This window comes from Acomys russatus, chromosome 1 (assembly GCF_903995435.1).
Source record: "Acomys russatus chromosome 1, mAcoRus1.1, whole genome shotgun sequence".
In the NCBI taxonomy this organism is placed as follows: domain Eukaryota; kingdom Metazoa; phylum Chordata; class Mammalia; order Rodentia; family Muridae; genus Acomys; species Acomys russatus.
Window position 1 is genome coordinate 94,922,261 of NC_067137.1, and position 21,911 is coordinate 94,944,171.

At 46.3% G+C, this 21,911-nt stretch overlaps 1 protein-coding gene across 1 annotated transcript; it reads right to left on the bottom strand.

Moving 5' to 3' along the window:
- Positions 1-5,305: 5,305 nt before the first annotated feature.
- Prox2 (prospero homeobox 2) lies at positions 5,306-16,166 on the bottom strand. The gene is made up of 4 exons (XM_051154199.1): positions 14,879-16,166; positions 8,964-9,071; positions 7,297-7,491; positions 5,306-5,491 (listed from the first exon to the last, which is right to left on the bottom strand). Exons 1-4 carry the CDS (start codon positions 16,160-16,162, stop codon positions 5,306-5,308), a joined length of 1,773 nt encoding a protein of 590 aa, XP_051010156.1. The 5' UTR covers positions 16,163-16,166.
- Between the last annotated feature and the right edge of the window lie 5,745 nt (positions 16,167-21,911).

The following is a 21,911-nucleotide window of genomic DNA, read 5'->3' on the forward strand; positions in this document are numbered from 1 at the left end:
TTATGACTGAGCATTCAAACCAAGGCCAGTGGTTCTCAACTGCCCTAATGCTGCAACCCTTTAGTACAGTTCCTCATGTTGCGGTGACCCCCGACCATAAAATCATTTCATTGCTACCTCATAACTAATTTTGCTAGTTATGAATCATAAATATCTGATATGCAGGGTGGTCTTAAGTGATCCCTGTGAAAGGGTCTTTTGACATGCATACCCAAAGGGATCCCAACCTACAGGTTGAGAACCCCTGTTCTAGGCACTTGTACTTTCTATTCAGGTTTGTGTCATCCATTAGATAAGCCCTGGAAAGTATTCTTTGAGTCACCTATAGGTGAGCATTTTATAAATATATGTAAGCGTGGGTACGCAGGTCTACTGCAGGGATTATAATCCTTGATCTTGGTGGTCAACTCTACTGGACCCAGAATCACCTAGGAGACAGGTCCTTGGGCAGACATGTGAAAGATTATCAAGATTAAGGTTAGTCTCTGTGAATGTCTATGAAGATCCATCTTAATTTGGACTGCACCAGTCCCTGGGCAGGGATCCCAGGACTGTTAAGTAGAGAGACTGAACTCAATACATTCATTACACTCGGCTTCCAGTTGCGGATGGGATGTGACCAGCTGCTTCAAGCTCCTGCTGCTGTGACTTCAACTACAATGAACTAAACCCTTGAGTTGTGAGCTAGAATAAATCTTTTCCTTCTTACATTGCTTTTGTGAGGGTATTTCATTATAGAAACAGAAAAAAGAAGACAGACCATGGCGTATTACTAGTTACTAATGCAGATCACACAAACCTTGCATTTGAGCCTGTGACTCAGGGTATATCTGATTGAGAATATTGTTATACTTTTATGAGAGTATAACAATATTGTTGTAAGCTTTTCCCTAATCATTAAATCTGAAGGCAGTAATGAACTACAGGGAGTGTAGCTCAGTGGCGGGCTATATGTATGCTTAGCACATGTGATACCCTGGATTTAGCCACTGAAGCCCCCTTCAAAAAATAAAAATAAAAGAGGGGAAAGGGGGGAGGAGAGCTAGAGAACACTTTTCAAGTGTGGCTATGCATCATTCAATCAGCCTGGTAGGTTGCTGCCTTACATACATTAAAGTGTTCTTTATCTCTGACCTGTCACTCTATAGTTCTTACCTTCTCAGTGTTAAGAAATAATGTGGCAGTATGTGTAATCTATGTAAATACTTTACAGCCTGTATGAAAACATCAGAAGATTTTAAAATTTTGTTTGGGATTTATCTTGAAACATCTGTTTTGTAGAACAAGTGGGTCAAGCCTCAAAAGGGGATAGGGACTAGAGTGGATAATTATAAAAATTCAGACTATATATATATATATATATATACATTATTCATATGAATATATTCAGGAAACCACCATAATTGCAGTTTGTTGAACCTTATCTATTTTGGAGACAAGATTTTTGTTGTTGTTGTTTGTTTGTTTTTGTTTTCTTGGTTTTCGAGACAGGGTTTCTCTGTGTAGCCTTGACTGTCCTGGACCCGCTTTGTAGACCAAGCTGGCCTCAAACTCACAGCGATCCGCCTGCCTCTGCCTCCCGAGTGCTGGGATTAAAGGCGTGCACCACCACCACCTGGCTGGAGACAAGATCTTATATATCCAAGAGTGGCCTTTTATTTATTCTGTTTCCCAAGTGCCAAGATTTCAGGGTGTGTACCACCACACTAGTTTTATACAGTGCTGGAAACTGGGACTTTGTGCATGCTAGACACTCTTCAACTGAACTGCATCCTCATCCCTGGGACTATTTTGAAAATGGGCGGTGTATACCTTTAATCCCAGTATTTAGGAGGCATCCTAGTCTAAATAGTGAGTTCAAGGCCAGCCTGGGCTACACACAGACCTTTTCTGGAAAAAACATGTCCATGAGTGGAGCCAGGGTGTAGACCTTTATATAAAGAATGTTATTTTATCTCTGCCATTTATGTTTTGCCCTTTCTTTTGTGAAAAATAAATATGACTCAGGCACTTATATACACAGAAGGTGCCTTTGGCTTCCTGCTTGTTTGAGTTTGGTCTGAAAATTTTTTAAATAAAGGCTCTTATGCCAGGCACGGTGGTGCATGCCTGTGATCTCAGCCCAGGAGAGACAGGAGGACATCTGCATGTTTAAGGTCAGCTTGTTTTATATGGCTCATTCTAGGCTGGCCAGGGTTACATAGACAGACTTGCCTAACAAAAACAAGTTTTCTAATGTATCTCTTCTCCTGTAGAACAGCAGAGAACTGCCTGCTTTTGGTAGGTAATTGAGCATAGCCCACAGCCCATGGCCGTCGTATGCCATTGAAGGATTGCAGCATTATGCAGCACTGAACTAGACTCTTGAGTATATATGATTGGGGAGAGATCAGCACCCACATATACCTTAATGGGAAAAAAATGACTAGAGCACTGGGTGAGGTGGCACACCCCTGTAATCCCAGCACTCAGGGAGGCAAAGACAGGCAGATATCTGAGTTTGAGGCCAGCCTGGTCTACAAAGTGAGTCCAGGACAGTCAGGGCTACACAGAGAAACCCTGTCTTAGAAAAGAAAAGAAAAGCCCAGCCCTTTAGCAGTGTTGGGGCTGCTGAAGAAACACAATGACTGGCTCAGCTCACGATCACAATAAGTTCCCAACATTGACAAAACATGCTTGGCAGAAACAGAAAACTGGAATAAAATAGAATTCTCTGGCTGGCAGAGTGTACATATTCATACATTCCTCTGTGTTGAGCTCAGTGGTTAGCGAATGCTTCCTGGCAAGGCTGCAGTACACAAATGGTTTCAATTTGAATGTGCACATTTTCATCTAATTAGTATTCAGGATAAAGTTTTCTATCCTGGGGAATGGCTTGCCTCAAGTTTTTAATACCTAGAAGTTGAGTTCAGGTTTAGATGATAGATGACTGAAGTTGAGACAGTGGAGTTCAGGTTTAGATGATAGATGACTGAAGTTGAGACAGTGGAGTTCAGGTTTAGATGATAGATGACTGAAGTTGAGACAGTGGAGTTCAGGTTTAGATGATAGATGACTGAAGTTGAGACAGTGGAGTTCAGGTTTAGATGATAGATGACTGAAGTTGAGACAGTGGAGTTCAGGTTTGGGACAGAAGACTTGTAGTTGTCTGCTGTGAACACCATAATAGCTGTGTGCTTCACTCTGGAGGGTCATTCTGTTTCTGAACACCCGATGCCTTGCACAGGCTACTCTGTGCTCGCTGATGTTCAGAGTTGAGCTTGGCAAACTCCTTGGTTTTGATCAAGGGGAGACTTGTAATCACAGTAATAAATAATGATTGTACACAATTAGGTACATTGGGGAGCATTTAATAAGGCTTGCTGGGGTATAGTGGTACACACCTTTAATCCCAGCACTCTGGAGACAGGGACAGGTGGAGTTTGAGGGTAACCTGGTCTACATATTTCCAGGACTTCCCAGGGCTACCATAGACCCTGTCTCAAAAGACCACACACACAAAATTCTTAGCTGAGAGTGGAGTTCAGTGATAGACTATATGCTTAGGAAGAGGAGAAAAGGCACTATGTTCAATAATCAGTAAAACAAATACCCCAAAATCTTCAGTAAGGATAAATTTTGCTTAAGTATGTTTAGTTTCTTTTCTCTGCTATTTGAACAAAATTTCAGAAGAAAGTCATTGTTTATATCAGTGTATCTGACATGCCTAGCAATAGCCAGCGCTACCACCCATAAAGTCACAAAAGTAGAGTAACTAGATGTGAGATTTGTTCTGTGTTGATGGCGGAGAAGGGAGCTACTGTAGGCACAGTTGCCCCTTACTTATCACTGTGAAATCTGAAGTACACTCCGCCCTGCCCACCATCAGCAGTGCTTACAGGCTTGGTTCTGACTAGAAGACACAGTTGGTCAGCTTTATGGGTGCCTTGCCTCGGTGCTCAGAGTCTGTCAAAATTGTGTTAGACCCATAGGAAAAAATATGGATAACATTTGTTCATCTATTCAGTCATAGACTGTAATCATTTTGGAGTAGGAAAACCTCCATTTCTGCATGTGTCCCAACCATGCTATTTGTGGCCTCGTACAGCCTATGCTAGCCTCAGTTTCCTCCACAAATTTAACAAGGTGGACCAGATGATCTTCAAGGGCCTTTTCTGGCATTCTTGTCATGAAGTTCCATTTTACTTTCTTTTTATGCATAGGCAGCTGGGGCATCGTTACCTAGGTCAAGTATGACTGTTAGGACTGGCAGCTGATCTTGTGTCCCAGTAGACAGATACAAGCAACAGCAATGCCAAGGTCCTTTAGGAAGTTTGTGCTGGGTTTGCTGAAGTCATCAGTGAAAGTCTTGGATGACAAGGCGCTCCTGAGTGCCAGAGCTGTCATATGGCAGTGCCACTTTTCGGATGCCCTGTTGGCATGCTTCTTCCTTCCTGTTTGAGATCCTGAGTCGCAGCATGAGTCCAGTTCACATAGTCATCATTGCTTCCTCCAGAGTCCTGACTGGTCCAGTATCCTGGCGTAAGGATCAGTAAGGTACCCACAGTTCAACTTTTCTTGTTTGTTTGTTTGTTATTTGAGACATGGTTTCTCTGTGCAGCCCTGGCTGTCCTGGAACTCAGCTCTGTAGACCAGGCTGGCCTCAAACTCACAAAGATCCACCAAGGATTAAAGCTGTGCATCACCACCACTTGGCTCTGAATCTCCTTTTAAAGTTGTGGGAATACCAGGAAATGATCAGTGTCACAGCACCTAATGATGATGGCCTTGACTTTTATTTATTTATTTTTATTATTTTGCAGGAGGTGGGTGGGTTCGAGACAGGGTTTCTCTGTGTAGCCTTGACTATCCTAGACTCGCTTTGTAGACCAAGCTAGCCTCAAACTCACAGCGATCTGCCTGCCTCTGCTTCCCAAGTTCTGGGATTGAAGGCGAACACCACCTCTGCCCGGCTTATAGTCTTGACTTTTAAACCTCCTGATTCTAGACGTGGGTTCATTTGCCAAGGCTTAGTTGATGTACTGTGGTTAAGGTTAAGTCTCTGATGATTCTGGACAAGGAAACAAGTATTCAAAATGGTAGTTGTACCTATGGGAGGGAGGTCCTCTTGTCCCCTCTTGATGTGACTACAGCTAAACCTCCATTTATGACAAATCTTGGGCCATCCTGGGCCTGTCACTCATTTTGTTTGATCTTTTGTCTTTGTAGCCAAGACTGTCCTTAAATTCCTGATCCTCCTGCCTCTACCTCCCAAGTATTGGAATTACAGCCCGTGCCTTTGTGCTTGATCTCATTTTGTTTGATCTTAACTTGGAAACGGTCCCTGGGGATAGTTGGAGGATTTGAGTATTTCTGGGATGTCACTGTCCAGTTTTGAAATAATTTTGTAAATGGGTTTCTTCCAGGAGGGATCCGAGTCTTTCCCTGTGGAGACAGCCCTGAAGAACTCCTGTAACGTCAAGGTGGCAATTTCCAAGAAGCAGTCAGGGACCTGCAACACCAAAGAATAGGAAGAAATGAGGCTGGAAGTGCTGGCACCATGGAGAGCCCACTCACTGGCCACTGCTGCCTCAGAGTATGTCTCCTGTGCTGCCCCAGCTTCTGCAGCCCAGGACTACCCTGTGCTCTGGTGAAGCACAGACCTTAAGTGACCAATCAGCAACCTGAGTTGCTGATTCCACCACTTGGACTAAGTTGGTGACTAAGTTGGACATGAATTGCAGTTTATGACTGCCGTGTCTCATCCCATTGTCCTCTAGGGCTCGAATCCTAAGGACTTAAATCTCTGCTTCCAAAGCCATCTTGAAGGGGCTGGCTGGCCCAGGACCCTCACTCAAACCAGTACCATAGGTGATGGCATGTCCCTCAGGCCTTTCAGGTGCAGCTTGGGGTGGGGAGGGAATGGCTGCCACTGCCTACCAAATGACCATCCCCATGTGGAAGGTAGAACGGTGCTGCCACCTCACACTGGCTCTAAACCCCTTCCTCCCCAGAGATAGGCTTCCATTTCCAAGCATGCTCTGCCTGTGGAGGCCAGCAGCCTTTACACGCTTAGAGAAATCAATAAACTCCTGTGACTGTGGGAAAGATTAAGCTTTGTCACAGGTGGAAGCAGTCTTGGCGGGCTTTTTTACCCTTGGGGCACCCCATAAATACCTTGTGACAGACTGAGTGGAGCCATCCTGGGCCTGAAATTCAGGAAGCAGACCTGGGAACCCCACCTGGACTATTGTTTTTCTAATTGACCCTCAACGGAGAAGGGGACCGCCCTTCCCACGTGACTCAGACAGGTGGGGAGGAGAGAACAACAGGTTCAGACTGGGTTTGAGCACGTGTGGAGCAGTGAACAGGCTGGACCAGCACCAGGGCCAGAGAGACACCTAAGGACCTGTCCCGTGGAATGGATACGGAAAGGTTCACTCTTTTGTCCCTTTAACCTTTTTTCCTTCTTGTGTAAGCTAGTTGGGTTGTATAATAAAGTTTAATTGTTAAGAAACAGAGCCAACATGTAACCACAGTGAGACTAGCAGGAAGAAAGAAATGTACCCCGTTAGCAGACACACTGGACACCTGAAGAGGAAGATGGCAGCCAATTGGTTACGCCACCTAAGAACCTATCTGTGCCACGTGACACTTAGGCTCTAAGGCACCACCATACACCTTCAAGGAGGCCCCAGGAGCTTGAAATTCTTCTGCTTTGTTGTATCCAGAAAGAATTTGAATTTATCACACAAACAGAACTGAGCCGCTGGGTGTGGTGGTGCACGCCTTTAATCCCAGCACTCAAGGCAGAGGCAGGTGGGTCTCTGTGAGGTCGAGGTCAGCCTGGTCTACAAAAGCAAGTCCAGGACAGCCAATACTACACAGAGAAACCCTGTCTCCAAAAAAAAAAAAAAAAAAAAAAAAAAAAGAACTGAACAGGTGAAAATGCAAGAGCCAAATGTTAGGAAGAACAGAAGTTGCCAGGAAACCTAACGAAAAGTCTAGTAGATGCTACGACAGAGGCCAGCATTTGGTACTGAGCCACCTGGCACTGAGGTAAAACAGCCAACAGTCGCTATAACTTGATAATTACAGAATAGTAAGTCTAGGATGGTAAAAATACTAGCAAGCCAGGATGCCAGGATGTGATCAGGCTAGCTGTATTTGCTCTACCCACCTGTTGCCTGCAGAAAGATTTGGAGGCTGTAATCTTTATTGGTGACACAGAGATTGGCCAGAGGGGATGTTTTTAGAGTGCCAACCATTCTGAGAAAATCTATCTCTGATCTCATGGGACCCAGTGCATCAGCTTACCTCAAAGTCATTTCCTTTGTTATAGTGTGTGTTGAGAACTCTAAAAAGCTCTGAGTCGCGGAGAACCACCAGCATTTGGGGGTTTGTGACACCGTCTGAAAGTGCTTGCCGGGCATACTTTTCAATTTGGATGTAGTAAAATTCACGGAAGTTGCTGAACCACTTGATCATCTGGGAGGTGACGCAGCGGTTGAACTGTGTGAACAAAGGGTTCATCGAGTCAGACATTTGCCACAGGGTGCTCAGAGTCACAACTGTCCATCTCCACCTCAACATGAGATTAGTGCGAATTGAACTCAACCACTAACCATTTTTCCTCCAGAAAAAGAAGCCACAGGAACTGGCCAGTCCTGATCAGTTAGAATAAAAACTCCAATGCTCACTAGAAAATAGATTTTATGCACTAGACGTCTAGGCTTTTGTTCCTGTATCTAAGCATGGCTTTGGGTTGGCCGGTGAAGCCGGAGGGCCAAGGGGGATGGTAAGTGTGTGGGGCAGGGAACAGTTTCATGACAACTAGAGTTGCGGAATGAGTGGAAAGCCAAATCAGTGTTTACTATGGGGATCTGCATGACTTAAAGACCTCAAAGACTCAGCTGAGGTATGTCCAAATCATCCGGAGCCCCTACCTCACAACTCAGAGTGGTGGCCCTCAGAACCTGCCTTTGGGACACTTGGGGTTTGGTTCCAACATTCAGGTGTGGTCATACTTGATTTGTGTGTAGTTCCACTCAGTTTTGAGACACAGTAGTCTAGATGTAAATTTGATGGTGTCTTATAAATATTTTGAGTGGGGATCAAACCTGTGTCTTTATACACACTAGACATGCGCTGTACCACTAAGCTACATCCCTAGCCTCTTACATTGTATGTATTTCTTTACTGTTTACACATTTATTTTTATTTTTTTACACTTTTGGATTTTCAAGACAGGGTTTCTTTGTATAACCCTGGTTGTCCTGGAACTTACTCTGTGGACCAGGCTGGCCTCAAACTCAGGTCTGCCTCTGCCTTCCAAGTGCTAGGATAGAGGCCTTAGCCCACCACCACCAGCTAGCTCACATTCTTTTTGTTTGTTTGTTTTTTTTAATAAATTAAATAAATAAAAGATTTGGGCTGGGCCTATAGCCATGATGTTTTACGTATGTGTCTAAGTAAACCTCCCTGTATGTGTTTACACCACATGCATGCAGTGCCTGTAGAGGCCAGAATAGGGCATTGGATCCCCTGGACTGGAGTTAGAGACAGTTGTGAGCCACCCTGTGGGTTCTGGAAACCAAATCTAGGTCCATACCAGGAGCAGCAAGTGCTCCTAACCACTGAACCATCCCTCTCCTCTAGCTGCATCCATTCATTTTCATAAGATCCCCACCAAAAAGTAGTTACTGGACCAAATAGTTCACTTACTACTATCTCTTTTCTGGCCTACCTAGCTTCCCATGTACTTCTGGGATTATCCACTGCCCAAAGGCCTAAACAGTCTGAAACCTACCCTTTCCTAGTGGAAGGAGGTTTTTTTTCTTTCAGGCTGTCTCAGAACAGGAGATTGTACCCGTTCCATCAATAATCCGAAGGACACATGAAGACCCAGGATTTGCCTCACACTGGATGAAACACACAGCAATGGAGGAGTTATATAGAGGCTGAAACGCAACGTGTGACTTTACCTGAACATCTGAGAAATAAGCTTTCAGGAGGCTAGAGCTGGGGTACCTCGTGAAGAAAAACATTAGTTTGGCCTTCTTCAAGTGGCCGGGGCTCAGGCCTTCCTGGATGTATTTTGGTGTCAAGGAAAAGATTTTTTTTTTTTTTTTGGTTTTTTTTCGAGACAGGGTTTCTCTGTGTAGCCTTGACCATCCTGGACTCACTTTGTAGACCAGGCTAGCCTCGAACTCACAGCGATCCGCCTGCCTCTGCCTCCCGAGTGCTGGGATTAAAGGTGTGCGCCACCACGCCCGGCTCGAAAAGATCATTTTTAAAACACAAGTTTGTAGCCAGGCGTGGTGGCGCATGCCTTTAATCCCAGCACTTGGGAGGCAGAGGCAGGTGGATTGCTGTGAGTTCGAGGACAGCCTGATCTACAAAGCCAGTCCAGGACAGCCAGGGATACACAGAAACCCTGTCTCCGAAAACAAAACAAAACAAAACAAAAACAAACAAACCACCACCAACAACAACAAAAACCACCAGCTTGCAAAAGACCAACAAAACATCAGCTTGCTTTCTGTGCTGTCAGCACTTTCCCAAACATGGGGAACATTTCTAAAGCTCACCAGACTTTCTGCAAGACATAGCAAGCACCAGCCCTACAAAGTGACACTGTATAAGACTCCCCATCTGCCCAGGAAAGCAGCCTTTATGACAGGAAGCAGAGGGCTTGGGGTGGGGCCTTTCCACTGCAACTACTAAGAAGATTGTGCTGAGGAGGCCTGAGTGCTCAAGCTAGCTGCAGAGCTAAGCCAATTCTGGATATCAAGACATGAGAGGATCTTGAATGGCGAGGTAATAAAGGGGCAAGTGATCCAGTCTAAGCCAATTTTGTTATAAAGACAATAAGATCATGAGGTTATATTTTAAGTTTTAAATTGTGGTGAGGCACACCTGTAATCCCAGTAATTGGGAGGCAGAGGCAGGAGGATCGAAGTTCAAGGTCATCCAGCCTTGGAATTCATGAGACCCTATCTCAAAAAAAAAAAAAAAAAAAAAAAAAGATAATGAACCAGTTTATCAAATAATTTTACCAGATTACCCAAGTAATGATTGCGTGTTCCTTGTGTTTTTTTCCTTGACTGAATGGGGAATTTGCTGTGGTTTTCTTTTTCTTTTTTTAAAGATTTGTTTACATATTTTTATGTATATGAGTGCTCTGTTTTCACATAAATCTGCACACCAGAAGAGGACATCGGATCCCATTGTAAATGGTTGTGATGTGGGTGCTGGGAATTAAACTCAGGACCTCTGGAAGAGCAATCAATGCTCTTAACCACAGAGTTATTTCTCCAGGCCCCTGTATTTTTCTTTCTCTGGAAACTGATCGGGTAAATTGGAAGCCATTCACATATTATGTTGCACAATTTTCAAGCATCTTAGTGTATGAAAATCCCTAGGCTTGTCTGGCACTGATGCAGCTTCCTGGGGCCTGAGTGCTTTTCCAGAATGGGCTAGGAGAAGAAAGCTTGGCCACAGACAATCCACTTGGAGACCAGCTCCAAAGCTGGGTCTGCTGTGGTACCTATCTTTCCTTCCAGAGTTAGGCCTTGCTCAGTCAGGCTCCTTATACAAACATCTATTATGACATTAGTCTCACTGCAGCTTTTACTACAGGTGTCATCTCCCCCACTTAGCCTGTAGACTGTGATCTCCCTGAGGGCAAGGGCTTGATTGCATCTCCGTGCTCCCCATACCCTTCCCAGTGCCAGGAACACAGCAGGCATTCAATAATTGCACACTAAAGGAGTGAGTGGATAGCCAACATTAAGTCAAATAGATATAGGAAGTTATCCTGTCTCAAAAAAATGAAAAAGAAGAAGAAGAAGAAGGAGGAGGAGGAAGAGAAAGAAAAGGAAGAAAGAAAAAAGAAAAAGAAGAAAGCTGGGCGTGGTGGTGCACATCTGTAACCCCAGCACTCTGGGAGGCAGCGGCAGGTGGATTGCTATGAGTTTGAGGCCAGCCTGGTCTACAAAGTGAGTCCAAGACAACCAAGGCTATATAGAGTAACCTTGTCTCAAAAAAAAAAAAAAAAAAAAAAAAGTTATCCTTCAAGCACCCCTCTTCCTGAAGAGAGATTTGCAGGGGTTCCGTGGTGCTGCCCCCTAGTGCACATGAATGTCTAGAGTCAGCAGGGGTGTCTGCTAAGGAGCATTCCACAGAGTAACCTTGGGTACCACATCCATTCATTGTAGCTGTAGGACAGTGATCCCAGTAAGAAAAATCCCCCTGAATGTGGGCCAGGTGGGCCAGGTGACTAGGCTGCTGTGTAGAAGACCCTGTCCCTTTCCCCATTGGTCCATAAAGAACTGTGAAAATATAGATTTGGGAACTCAAAAATTTAAGTTAGGGTACTGATTTGACCACCTATTAGCTGTGTGAGCTGGGGCAAGTCATGCTACTTCTCTGGGGCTCCTTTCTAAAATGTGGTATAGTGGTTAAAACTTGTGCTTGGGCCCTTTAATCCCAGCAAGCACTAGGGAGGCAGAGACAGGTGGATCTCTGTGAGTTCAAGGCCAGCCTGCTCTACAGAATGAGTTCAGGACAGCTAAGGCTACACAAAGAGAAACCCCGTCTTGAAAACAACAACAACAAAAAACCTTATGCTTGGCCATCAGATCCTGGGTTTGAATCCTGCATCCTCATTTGCCTGTTTTGTGACCTTGGACAAGTCACAAGTTAGTTTGCCCCTGTCTCTCAGATTCCTGATCCTCAACCATAGCCCTTATCTGAGACACTGAGCCAAATGGAGTTCTGAGTTCAGAATTTCAGTTACTTTATAAAGGGCTAATGTGGCAGCAGGGGTTGAGAAAGCGAATAGCATGCAATTAGTTGTACCACTGAAAAGATCTGAATTGCTCTTGGAGCTTTTAGAGTGTAGTGCAGCGGGATGGCAGACATGTTTATGTGATCCACCTGCCACAGAGAAAGCCCTCCATAAACACTGCCATCTTCATTACCCTGCCTGCCTTCTAGGGATGCTTTGTGTGGCTTTCATGGCCCATAGAAAGCAACCTTGCATACTACAGCTAGCCGGGAGAGGGAATAGTTGGAGGGAAAGCTGGTTAAGATGGTCCCTGGGAGCCTCTGATCATTGCAAAGTGCATCCACTGTACTCTGACAGGGGACATGGAATCAGGCCCGGCCTAGGGCTCTCTTAGGATAGGCCCCTAGACCTGAAGTTCGTCCTCTTCACAAAGCAGGGACAAGCATATACAGGTACCTACAAGTGTTAGCAAATTGTGGGGGTTGAAGCTCTCTCATTACATCAGAAGCTCACCATTTCAGCTAGCCTAGCTGGCCAGCAAGGTCTCAAACAGCCTCCACCTCTCTCTGCCATGGGTTTACAGGCATGTGCACCTGTGCCTGGCTTTTTACATGGATGCTGGAGGTTCCAACTTAGGCCCTCGTGCTTGAGGAGTGAACTCTTGCCCACAGAGCCATTTGCCTAGTCCCCCACAATGAGTCTTCTTAAGGAAGGTCTTGAAATAGGGAGTCTAAGTCAGTGGTATCTTATGAAAGGCCCAGACAGGTAGCATTACCCCAAGCCTAGTGTGTAGAAAGGATTTTCTTTTTGCCCACAAAGGGAGTGTTGGAGAAAATTTTTTTTCTTGGCATTGCTTTTTAGGTTTCACAGCCTTCCAGGGAAGCCTGAGCTTTGGGGGTGTTTTTACTACTATAGACCAGCAGGGGGCACTCATAGTCCTTAAGAAACAAGGACTGGCACTGACCCTCTGGGTTTAGAGCCTTGCAGCTGCCAGGCAGACAGGATTATTCACACCTGAGTTTAGAGCTTCAGCCACATGAATCTGCAGGCAGCCCCTACAGGGACACTGAAATGCTCCCCCCCCCCGCCCCCCGCCCCACTTGCTAAGGAAAGCAACATTCTACATTTGCTTTCAGATACACTACAAGATGCTGGTTGGAAGGTTCTTAGCCCTTAGGGTTTGGGCTCCCTATATTCTTCTGTTGAAACTTCACTTCTCACTTGTAAAGGCTCTGGGACGTTCCACAGGTAAGAAAGTAACCAAGCTACATTTCCTGCCCCTCCCTGCTAATTTAACAACTTCCAGCTGGGTGGTGGTGGTGGTGCATGCCCTTAATCTCAACACTCTGGACAGGAGGCAAAAGCAAGTGGATCTCTGAGGTCCAGGCCAGCTTGGTCTATAGAGTTCCAAGACAGCAAGGGCTACAAAGAGAAATCCTGTCTCAAAAAAGAACAACAGAGCCAGAGCCTTGCCTCACACCTGTGATTCCAGCACTCTCGGAGGCAGAGGCAGGTGAATGTCTGTGAGTTTGAGACTAGCCTGGTCTACAAAGTGAGTCCAGGACAGCCAAGGCTACACAGAGAAACCTTGTCTCAAAAAGCAAACAAAAACTGAACAAAAAAAATCAGTATGCTGAGATCATTATGAGGAACACTATTTAAGAGAGAGAGAGTTGGAGCCGGGTGTGGTGGTGCACGCCTTTAATCCCAGCACTCAGGAGGCATAGGCAAGTGGCTCGCTGTGAGTTTGAGACCAACCTAGTCTACAAAGTGAGTTCAGGACAGCCAAGGCTGTACAAAAAAAAAACCCTGTCTCGGAAAAACAACAACAACAGAGAGAGAGAGAGAGAGAGAGAGAGAGAGAGAGAGAGAGAGAGAGAGAGAGAGAGAACCTGTAATTCTAGCACTTGGGAGGCAGAAGCAGGCAGATCGCTGTGAGTTCAATGCCAGCCTGGTCTACAGCCAGAGCTACTGTCTTGAAAAACAAACAAACAGAAAGGCAGGGGGCTTTGCCTAATGACTGATTAAGAATATAATAAAGTAAGATCTAGATTGCTACAGGCCAACTTGAATGGCTTGGGCTTCCCCATGGGATGGGAAGGGTTTCATCTTTGTCTCTCTCTGTCTCTGGGTGTTTGCCTCTCTGTATCTCTGTGTCTCTCTGTCTCTGTCTGTCTGTCTGTCTCTCTCTCTCTCCCCCCTTATTTTTTGTTTTTCCAGACAGGGTTTTCTCCATGCAGCCCCAGCTGTCCTGGAGCTCACTCTGTGGACCAGGCTGGCCTGGAACTCAGAGATCTGCCTGTCTCTGCCTCCCAAGTGCTGGGGTTAAAAGTGTGCATCACTGCTGCTACCACCACCACCTAGATGAAAGCTTTCTCTTAACCTGAAGGCTTCTCACCCTTCCAGCTGCTTTTGGGGAATCAATTCTCTGAGGGAATCTACCCCTTCACCCCTTAGTTTTTTGATCCTTGTGTATTCATCATGACTATTTGGACTATGCTAACCTTCTGTGTTTAGGGCTATGAGGTTGGGGAGGCCAAACCTCAGATGAGGTCATTCCTTACACCCTCTCTGCCTGGGAAAATGGACAGCTGGTAGCCCAATTATATACTGAGTTCTTCCTTCCATGGGGACATTTCTTTAATTTTTGGAAGCCCATTTGAATTTAAAAGCAAGCAAACAAAACCATTTCGGACCCAAAGAAACAACTCATTTATAGCAGAATTTGATGGGTCATAAAGTAAATGAATCTTCCTATGATACTTCAATCCTAGAACGTGTTTCCTCTTGGTTATGAAATTAATACGCTTTGAGGCATGAGGAAGAAAGGCCAGAAGCCAGGCATGGTAGTTCATGTTTACAATCCCATCATGTTGGAGGCCGTAGCAGGAGCACGGTCAAGAGTCAAGACTGGAGTACAAAGTGAGTTCCAGGCCAATCTAGTCTAAAGAGTAAGACCCTATCCCTACCCCCAAAAGACACTGGGAAATTAAAATTAAAGATATTTCCTGTATAACATAGATATTTGTCCCCACTTCTTCCTCACATACTGGTTTTCCTGTTTCTCTGGGTGGTGACCATGACAAATCAATGACCAGTAAAGGATATGTGAATGGAAGAGAAAGTAAGTGTGTCAGCCATGCCCTGCAGCATGCTGTGCTCCATCTTCACAGAGGGCAGGAGAGGCCGGCTTTCCAGGTGGACTGGGGTGAGTGGTATGGGGAGCTGCTGCTGGCTCAGCCCCCAAGGTTGCTGGACAGACTCTGGGGAGGTATGACTTTGGGAAGATGAGTCCCGTAGAGGGCTGCCATCCCAATGGTGATTGGGCCCACGACCCAGAAGCTGGCTAAGAATCTGATTTTCCCAGATGTGGGAAGGCACAGCTGTTACGGGACAATTTGATAGGGAACTGTGATAAGGTTTAGGGACAGGAGAGGCAGGACACATAGGAGAATCTCGAGGCCTCACCAGTGTTGAATTGCCCAAGGGAACCCCAGCTTGTGGCGGGACCCTTCTGGGAAGGGTGGCAAGAGCAAGTGGATCCTTATAGGCACTTCTCCCTGTTAGCGAAGCCTGGTTTCTGCCCTCTGATGCTAGCCCTTGACAGCTTTGGCCCTGCTGTGTGAGGTGGTCTGGTGGATCCAGTAGCACCTGTTGTAATACTGAGTCCACAGCCTGGGACACGGCCCTGTTCAGTTCTTTCCTCAGAGTCTCCATCAAAACCCGTGGTCCCGAAGGACCGAGCGTGGGCTCCTCTGACTGCTGTTGAACCTCAGTGGTTCTGGTCTTTACTGCTGCTCCACAGAGGTCCTTGCTAGAACTCCAGTGGGGTTTGTTCTCCATGGTCCTGGGGCTAGACGGGCAGCTGTTCCTTGCCTTTGCTCCCAGGAGATTTCTTTGTTCACCTCCTGGGCCCTGCGCTGGTGCTCGGGCCTCAGTGGCCTGTAGGACATGCTCCTGAAGATGTCTTAGCTGTTGCTTCAGTAGATGAAGCTGTTCTTTCACCCGGGCACCCCCCTTTTTGGGCCCTCGATCCCAGGCAGGACTAGATTTCAGGGGACCTTGGTGCATGGGAAGGCTCTGCTTTCTCTTCCGCTCCCGGGCCTTTTCTGGACAGCCTGAGCTCTCCCTGGCTCTGCCTAACACCAGGGAACCAGGAGAGAGACACATGCCTCGGACAATGGTCTCTACTCTGGCCCTCTTTGCCTGGATGTGCTCATCCCCAAACCAGTCGACCTCAGTGAGGCTGGAGCTCGGCCGCGGACTACGGGGAAAGGAGGCGTCTCTGCTCAGCTCTGCTGTGGGTGGGCTTCTCTCCTGTTCCAGGCAGGTTTCTGCCAGGTGGGAGCAGGTCTGGGACTGAGGAGAAAGCAAGCCAGGGCGTGGATCCATCACCAGCCCCTCCGGGTACTTGTGCAGAGCTCCAGGAAGGAGCCCCGGGGCCTTTGAGAGCCCTCCCTGCCAGTGAGCAGGCGGAGGTGTGGCCGAATGTGCTGGATGGTCTTCCTCACACTCAAAAGAGTGAAAATCGGCCACCTCGGGGATTCAGGAAGCCAGGGTGATGGAACCTCTGGGGCAGACTCCTGAAATCAAAGAGAAGAAGAAAACAATAGAAAACAATTGGAGCTATGCTTTTCAAACTTGAATATGCAAAGGAATCACCGAGGGAGCTTGAAAAAGTACAAATTTCAATTCAGCCAATCTGGAACAGGACAGAGATTTTGCATTTCCCTTTTCTTTCTTTCTTTTTCATTTTTGATTTTTGGTTTTTTGACTCACTTTGTAAACCAGGCTGGCCTCAAATTCACTGAGATCTACCTGCCTCTGCCTCCCTGAGTGCTAGGATTGTAGGTGTGTCATCACTCCCCGCAAAATTCTGCATTTCCAACTAGCTCCCAAGCCATATCATTGGGAGCTCACTTTGAGAAGCTTTAAAAAGTGAACCTCTGGTCGGGTGTGGTGGCACATGCCTTTAATCCCAGCACTTGGGAGGCAGAGGCAGACGGATCTCTGTGAGTTCGAGGCCAGCCTGGTCTACAAAGAGAGTCCAGACCAACCAAGGCTACACAGAGAAACCCTGTCTCGGAAAAAAACAAAACAAACAAAAAAAGTGAGCCTCTGAGAAGAAAATTTCTGTTGGGGCAGAATAATAAGTAATAACTATAGGATGTGGAGGTGTGCATATTTAATACCAGCACTCATGATGTGTCTCTGGGAGTTAGAGGCCAGTCTGGTCTACATAATGAGTTCCAGGACAGCCAGAGCCACACAGCAAGACCCTGTGGCAAACACAACACCAACTGATGATGATGGAGGCCCACTGAACAGCTTACCCAGCAACCCTGGGCTCTGAGCAGTGAAGTGGCAGGCTGAAGTCAAACTAAGCCTTGTCAGATCCGGAATGAGTGAGAGCAACAGAGTCACCCGGATACTCATTTAAAATAGCAAAGTCCATTGGTCCAGTTAGAATAGATAGGACCCTGGTAGTGGGCCAGGAACTCCCCACCCTGGGCTGGGTCTTATGTCACCCAGGCTAGCCCTGAACTGATTATATAGCTGAGAGTGGCCCTGAACTTCCGATCCCCCTGCCTCTACCTCCTTCGTGCTGAGATTACATGTGCGCACTCTACCAACTGAGCTACATCCCCAGATTTGTGTGGGTTTCAGACAGTGTCTCCCTGTATAGTAGCTCATGCTGGCCTTGAGCCCACAATCCTGCTGCTTCAGGTGTCCAAGTATTGGGGGACACCACACCTGAACCCAAGAATCTTATTTGAAACAAGTTTGAGAGTCATTGCTATCTTACTGAGATGCTGCCCCACATCCTTGAGCCCAGATGATGCATTATTAGCTTAACTATCTATTCAGCAACTACTTATTGAACACCTGCTAGGTCGGGCCTCTTGTGCAGTGGAATGGCCGCAGGGAATTAAGAGCAGAAGGGTGTCTGCTCAAAGCTAGCTGTTGGTCCAGGAGGGGAAGCAGGACCTGTTTTTAGGTGTGAGACCTGCTATGAGGAAAGTATGTAAAGAGCAGAAAGAGAAGAGACAAGAAGGGAGCTGTTTCAGGCACAGCTACCGCGAAGTGTTCTATTTGCCCAGAGTGTCTGCCTAGGAGGCTTCTAACACATGAGGCAGATCAGATGAACGCAAGAAGCTGTCAGAATCAACAAACCGTCCCACATGGCACCTCACTGTGTCACACCAGTCTTGAGTCTGGATTATTTTTCCATCTTTGTAGTCCAGTAAACTTGGGCTTTGCGACACCAAGAGCAGCTCCTAGTTACTAAAATCCCGAACCTTCTGACCACAGTGGCACTTCAGTTGCCTCGATTGAGAGGTAGGTTTCTCTGTCCACAAAGCAGATTCACCATTTTCTACAGGGGGCAAATGAATTTCTCTTCTACAGACGTCCACTCTTGTTTGCCCCTCTTGAACCAAATACTGGCTGAAGGGGCTGAAGAGATGCTCGGCAGCAAAGTGCTCGGCACACAAGCATGAAGACCCCCAGCACCCATATAAAAATCAGTTATGGCCGGGCATGGTGGTGCATGCCTTTAATCCCAGCACTCGGGAGGCAGAGGCAGGTGGATCCACTGTGAGGTGGATCAACAAGGCAAGCCTGGTCTACAAAGAGAGTCCAGGACCGCCAAGGCTAGAAAGAGAAACCCTGTCTCAAAAAACAAAACAAAAACAAACAAACAAACAAACAAAAAAGCCAACCAACCAACCAAACAAACAAAATAGTTATGGTGGTGTATACCCATTATCCCTCCAATGGGGAGGCTGAGACAGGAGCATTTGGCAGAGCACACACACACACACACACACACACACACACACACACACACACACGCGAACGCTACTGGCAGTCAGTGGGGAACTGACTTATTTCTGCCTTTTATATCCTGAGGCTCACTCTTTTGTTGGTTTGTACGCCTGCCTGTGACATCTGCCCCGGCTTCTGGATGACCGCCAGAGACGCTCAAGTTTCCCATGCTCTGTCAAACATGGTGGTGCATGCCTTTAATCCCAGCACTCAGGGAGCCAGAGACAGGTGGATCTCTGTAAGTTTGAAGTCAGCCTAGTGTACAAAGTGAGTCCAGGACAGCCAGGGATGTTACATAGAGAAACCCTGTCTCAAAAAGAAAAAAAAAAAGACTTGGAAAATTATCACAGACTGAAAACTTCATTATTTTTACATTTGCAATAATAATGGTTTGTCCCTGTTGAAGACAGAAATGTTCCTTAACTCCTGTGGTAATTGGACAATTTGACCATGAATATTGTAGTGCATATATGAAAAATATTTTAGATATCTAAATTGTATTTATGCGTGTGATCCTGTGGCATGTGTGTGTGAGTGCATATGTGTGTGCGTGAGTGTGTGTGTGTGCGTTTGTGTGAAGGCGTGTGCTCCTCTGTGTGCATCCACTTGTGTACATGTCCACACACAGGCCAGGAGAGGGCTTTAGATCCCCCGGAAGTAGCGTTACAGGCAGTTGTGAGCTGCCTGATATAGGTACTAAGAACTGAACTCTGGTCCTCTGCAAGAGGAGCAAATTGTTGAGCCACCTCCTTAGCCTCTAAAATAATAATTTGTATTTTAAATGTATAAATACAGCAAGAGTCACCTTCTTGGGCAGTAAGGAGAGGATGAGCTCTCCCATATATGTGGAGGGAGTGGCTTATGGGAGGAGGTCATGTGCTCAGGGGTGTGTGTGGATGTGTGTGTAGATGTTTTTTTAAAAAATTTTTATTTAACTTTTAAAATTTATGTGCATTTGGTGTGAGGGTGTCAGATCTTGGAGTTACAGACAGTTGTGAGCTGCCATGTGGGTGCTGGGAATTGAACCCAGGTCCTTTGGAAGAGCAGACAGTGCTCTTAACCACTGAGTCATCTCTCCAGCCCATGTGTGTAGATGTTATAAAGTCCCTTTCAGCCGATACTTCTCTCAGTGACATTAGCCATGACATTAATTTTCTAAAATGTGGGTCTGCTTATGTCTGTTCATGGAACCAAAGCCTTCCCTGGCTTCTCACCACTGTCAGGCTGCCTCAGCTCCTGCAACATGGTTGCAACACAGTGCTGGCCTTTGTGGCCACCACACTTGGCTAGGCCCTTGACTTTACCAGTCTTTTCATCTTCTCAGCTGTGGTCTTGCAAATCCTCACATCTATGTTCAATCACCTGGATTGAAAATACACCTTTTAAGCCTGGCGTGGTGGCTCAGGCCTTTAATCCCAGCACTCAGGAGGCAGAGGCAGGCAAATCACTGTGAGTTCAAGGCCAGCCTGGTCTACAAAGTGAGTCCAGGACAGCCAAGGCTACACAGAGAGACCATGTCTTTGGTGAAAAAAAAAAAAAAACAGAAAAGAAAAGAAAACTACTCCTTTTAAAAAGGCATCTGAGGGAGCTAGAGAGATGACTTCATTGTCAAGAGCCTGCGCTGCTCCTGTGGAGTACCTGAGTGTGGTTGCCAGCACCTACATCAGCTGGCTCACCAACACCTGTGACATCGCCTTCAAAGAGATTTCATGCTTCTGGCCTTCATGGGAACCTACATAACAATTACCATGCCCCACTCGCCCCCCACACACACATGCAGGCAATCCTCCAACTAGAAATAATAAAAATTAAAAAAAAAAACATCCAAGGCCAGGAGAGGAGGGTCACACTGGTAATCCTAGTACTTGGGACATGGAGGCAGCAGACTAAGGATTAGAGTCCAACCTCAGGTACCTAGTGAGTCTGAAGGCAGCCTGGGCTATGTGAGATCCTGTCTCAAAATAAACGGCATCTGTATGGAATATGTAAGGTTTTTTCTTGTCACTATTCCGTAAACAGTGCCGTTTAAGCACTGTTCACATTGTGTTCATGTTTTAGGAACTGTAAGTAATCTGGTACCTGGGGGTGGGTGAATTGGAACCAGTCTCCCCAGATGCCAAAGAATTACTGTATCTTAGTTCCTTTACGCTCCTATCACAAAACTCTGCATGAAACAAAAAAGCCTTGAGTCCAAGCACATGCGAGACAGAGGCAGCCATGTCGATCTACATAGTGAATCCAGGCTAGCCAGGGCTATGTGTGAGACCCTGCCTCAAAAGACATTTTTAATTAAAAAAAATTAAAAATAGATGACTTGGAAAATTAGCAGGAAGACAGGTCGGTGGACTCATTGAGCAGAGGACCACACGCTGCCTTGGCCAAACCTCGCTGGGGGTTACTTAAGTTATTGTATTACTTCCAAGGCTTAGTCTGTGTGCTCCATAAGGCAGAAGTGATAAGGTAAGAGACAGCGATACAGTGGTTTGTTGGTTGTTGTTGTTGCTGTTTTGTTTTTGCTTTTTGTTTATTTTGAGGCAGAGTTTCACTATGTAGCTGGCCTGGAGCTTGCTATGTAGACCAGGCTGGTCTTGAAGTCACAGACATCCACCTACTGGGATTAAAAGAGTGTGCCACCATGCTGGGCCACAGTGGTTTGTTGGTTTGTAGCATTCAGTCATTTAGTGCGTTGGGAGTGGAGGAGCACGCCATGTCACTCATATGAAAGTCAGAGGACAGCTTGCAGGAGTCCGTTCTCTCTTCCTACCATGTGGACTTCGGGGGGGGGGGGGATTGAACTCAGATAATCAGGCTTGCTAGCAAGCACCTTACTCAGCCATCTCCTTGGCCCAAGGCCAGCATATGTTTAATGAAGCAACAAGGAACAAAGGTACCTTGAGGTTGGAAACTGGAAATCCAGCTAGACTCTAATTTGTTCCATGTCCAGAGATGTTTACAAAGCCCTGTCTGCAGGACTGTCACAGAAACACAACAACTGTGTGTGCTAAGAGAGCAGGAGCCTCTGTGCTGAGGCAGGCATGCTGCCCTCCGAGCACACCCGAAGCGTTGATGCTCTTTGTTTGAAAATTAACTAGCAGTAGTACTCCCATATGTGGTGACACGGGAAGCAGTGTAACAGTCACAGCCTCAGACACAGAGCTTCATTGCTCTCCTGAGATTCTGAAAGCGCCCGGGGATCATCTTACTCCCCAAATGCAGCAATGTACTAGGAGGAAAACAAAAGCCTTATAATGCTGTCTCTCAGAGGATCACCATGACCATTTTGGTGTAGATCATTTTCTCCCAAACTACTTTC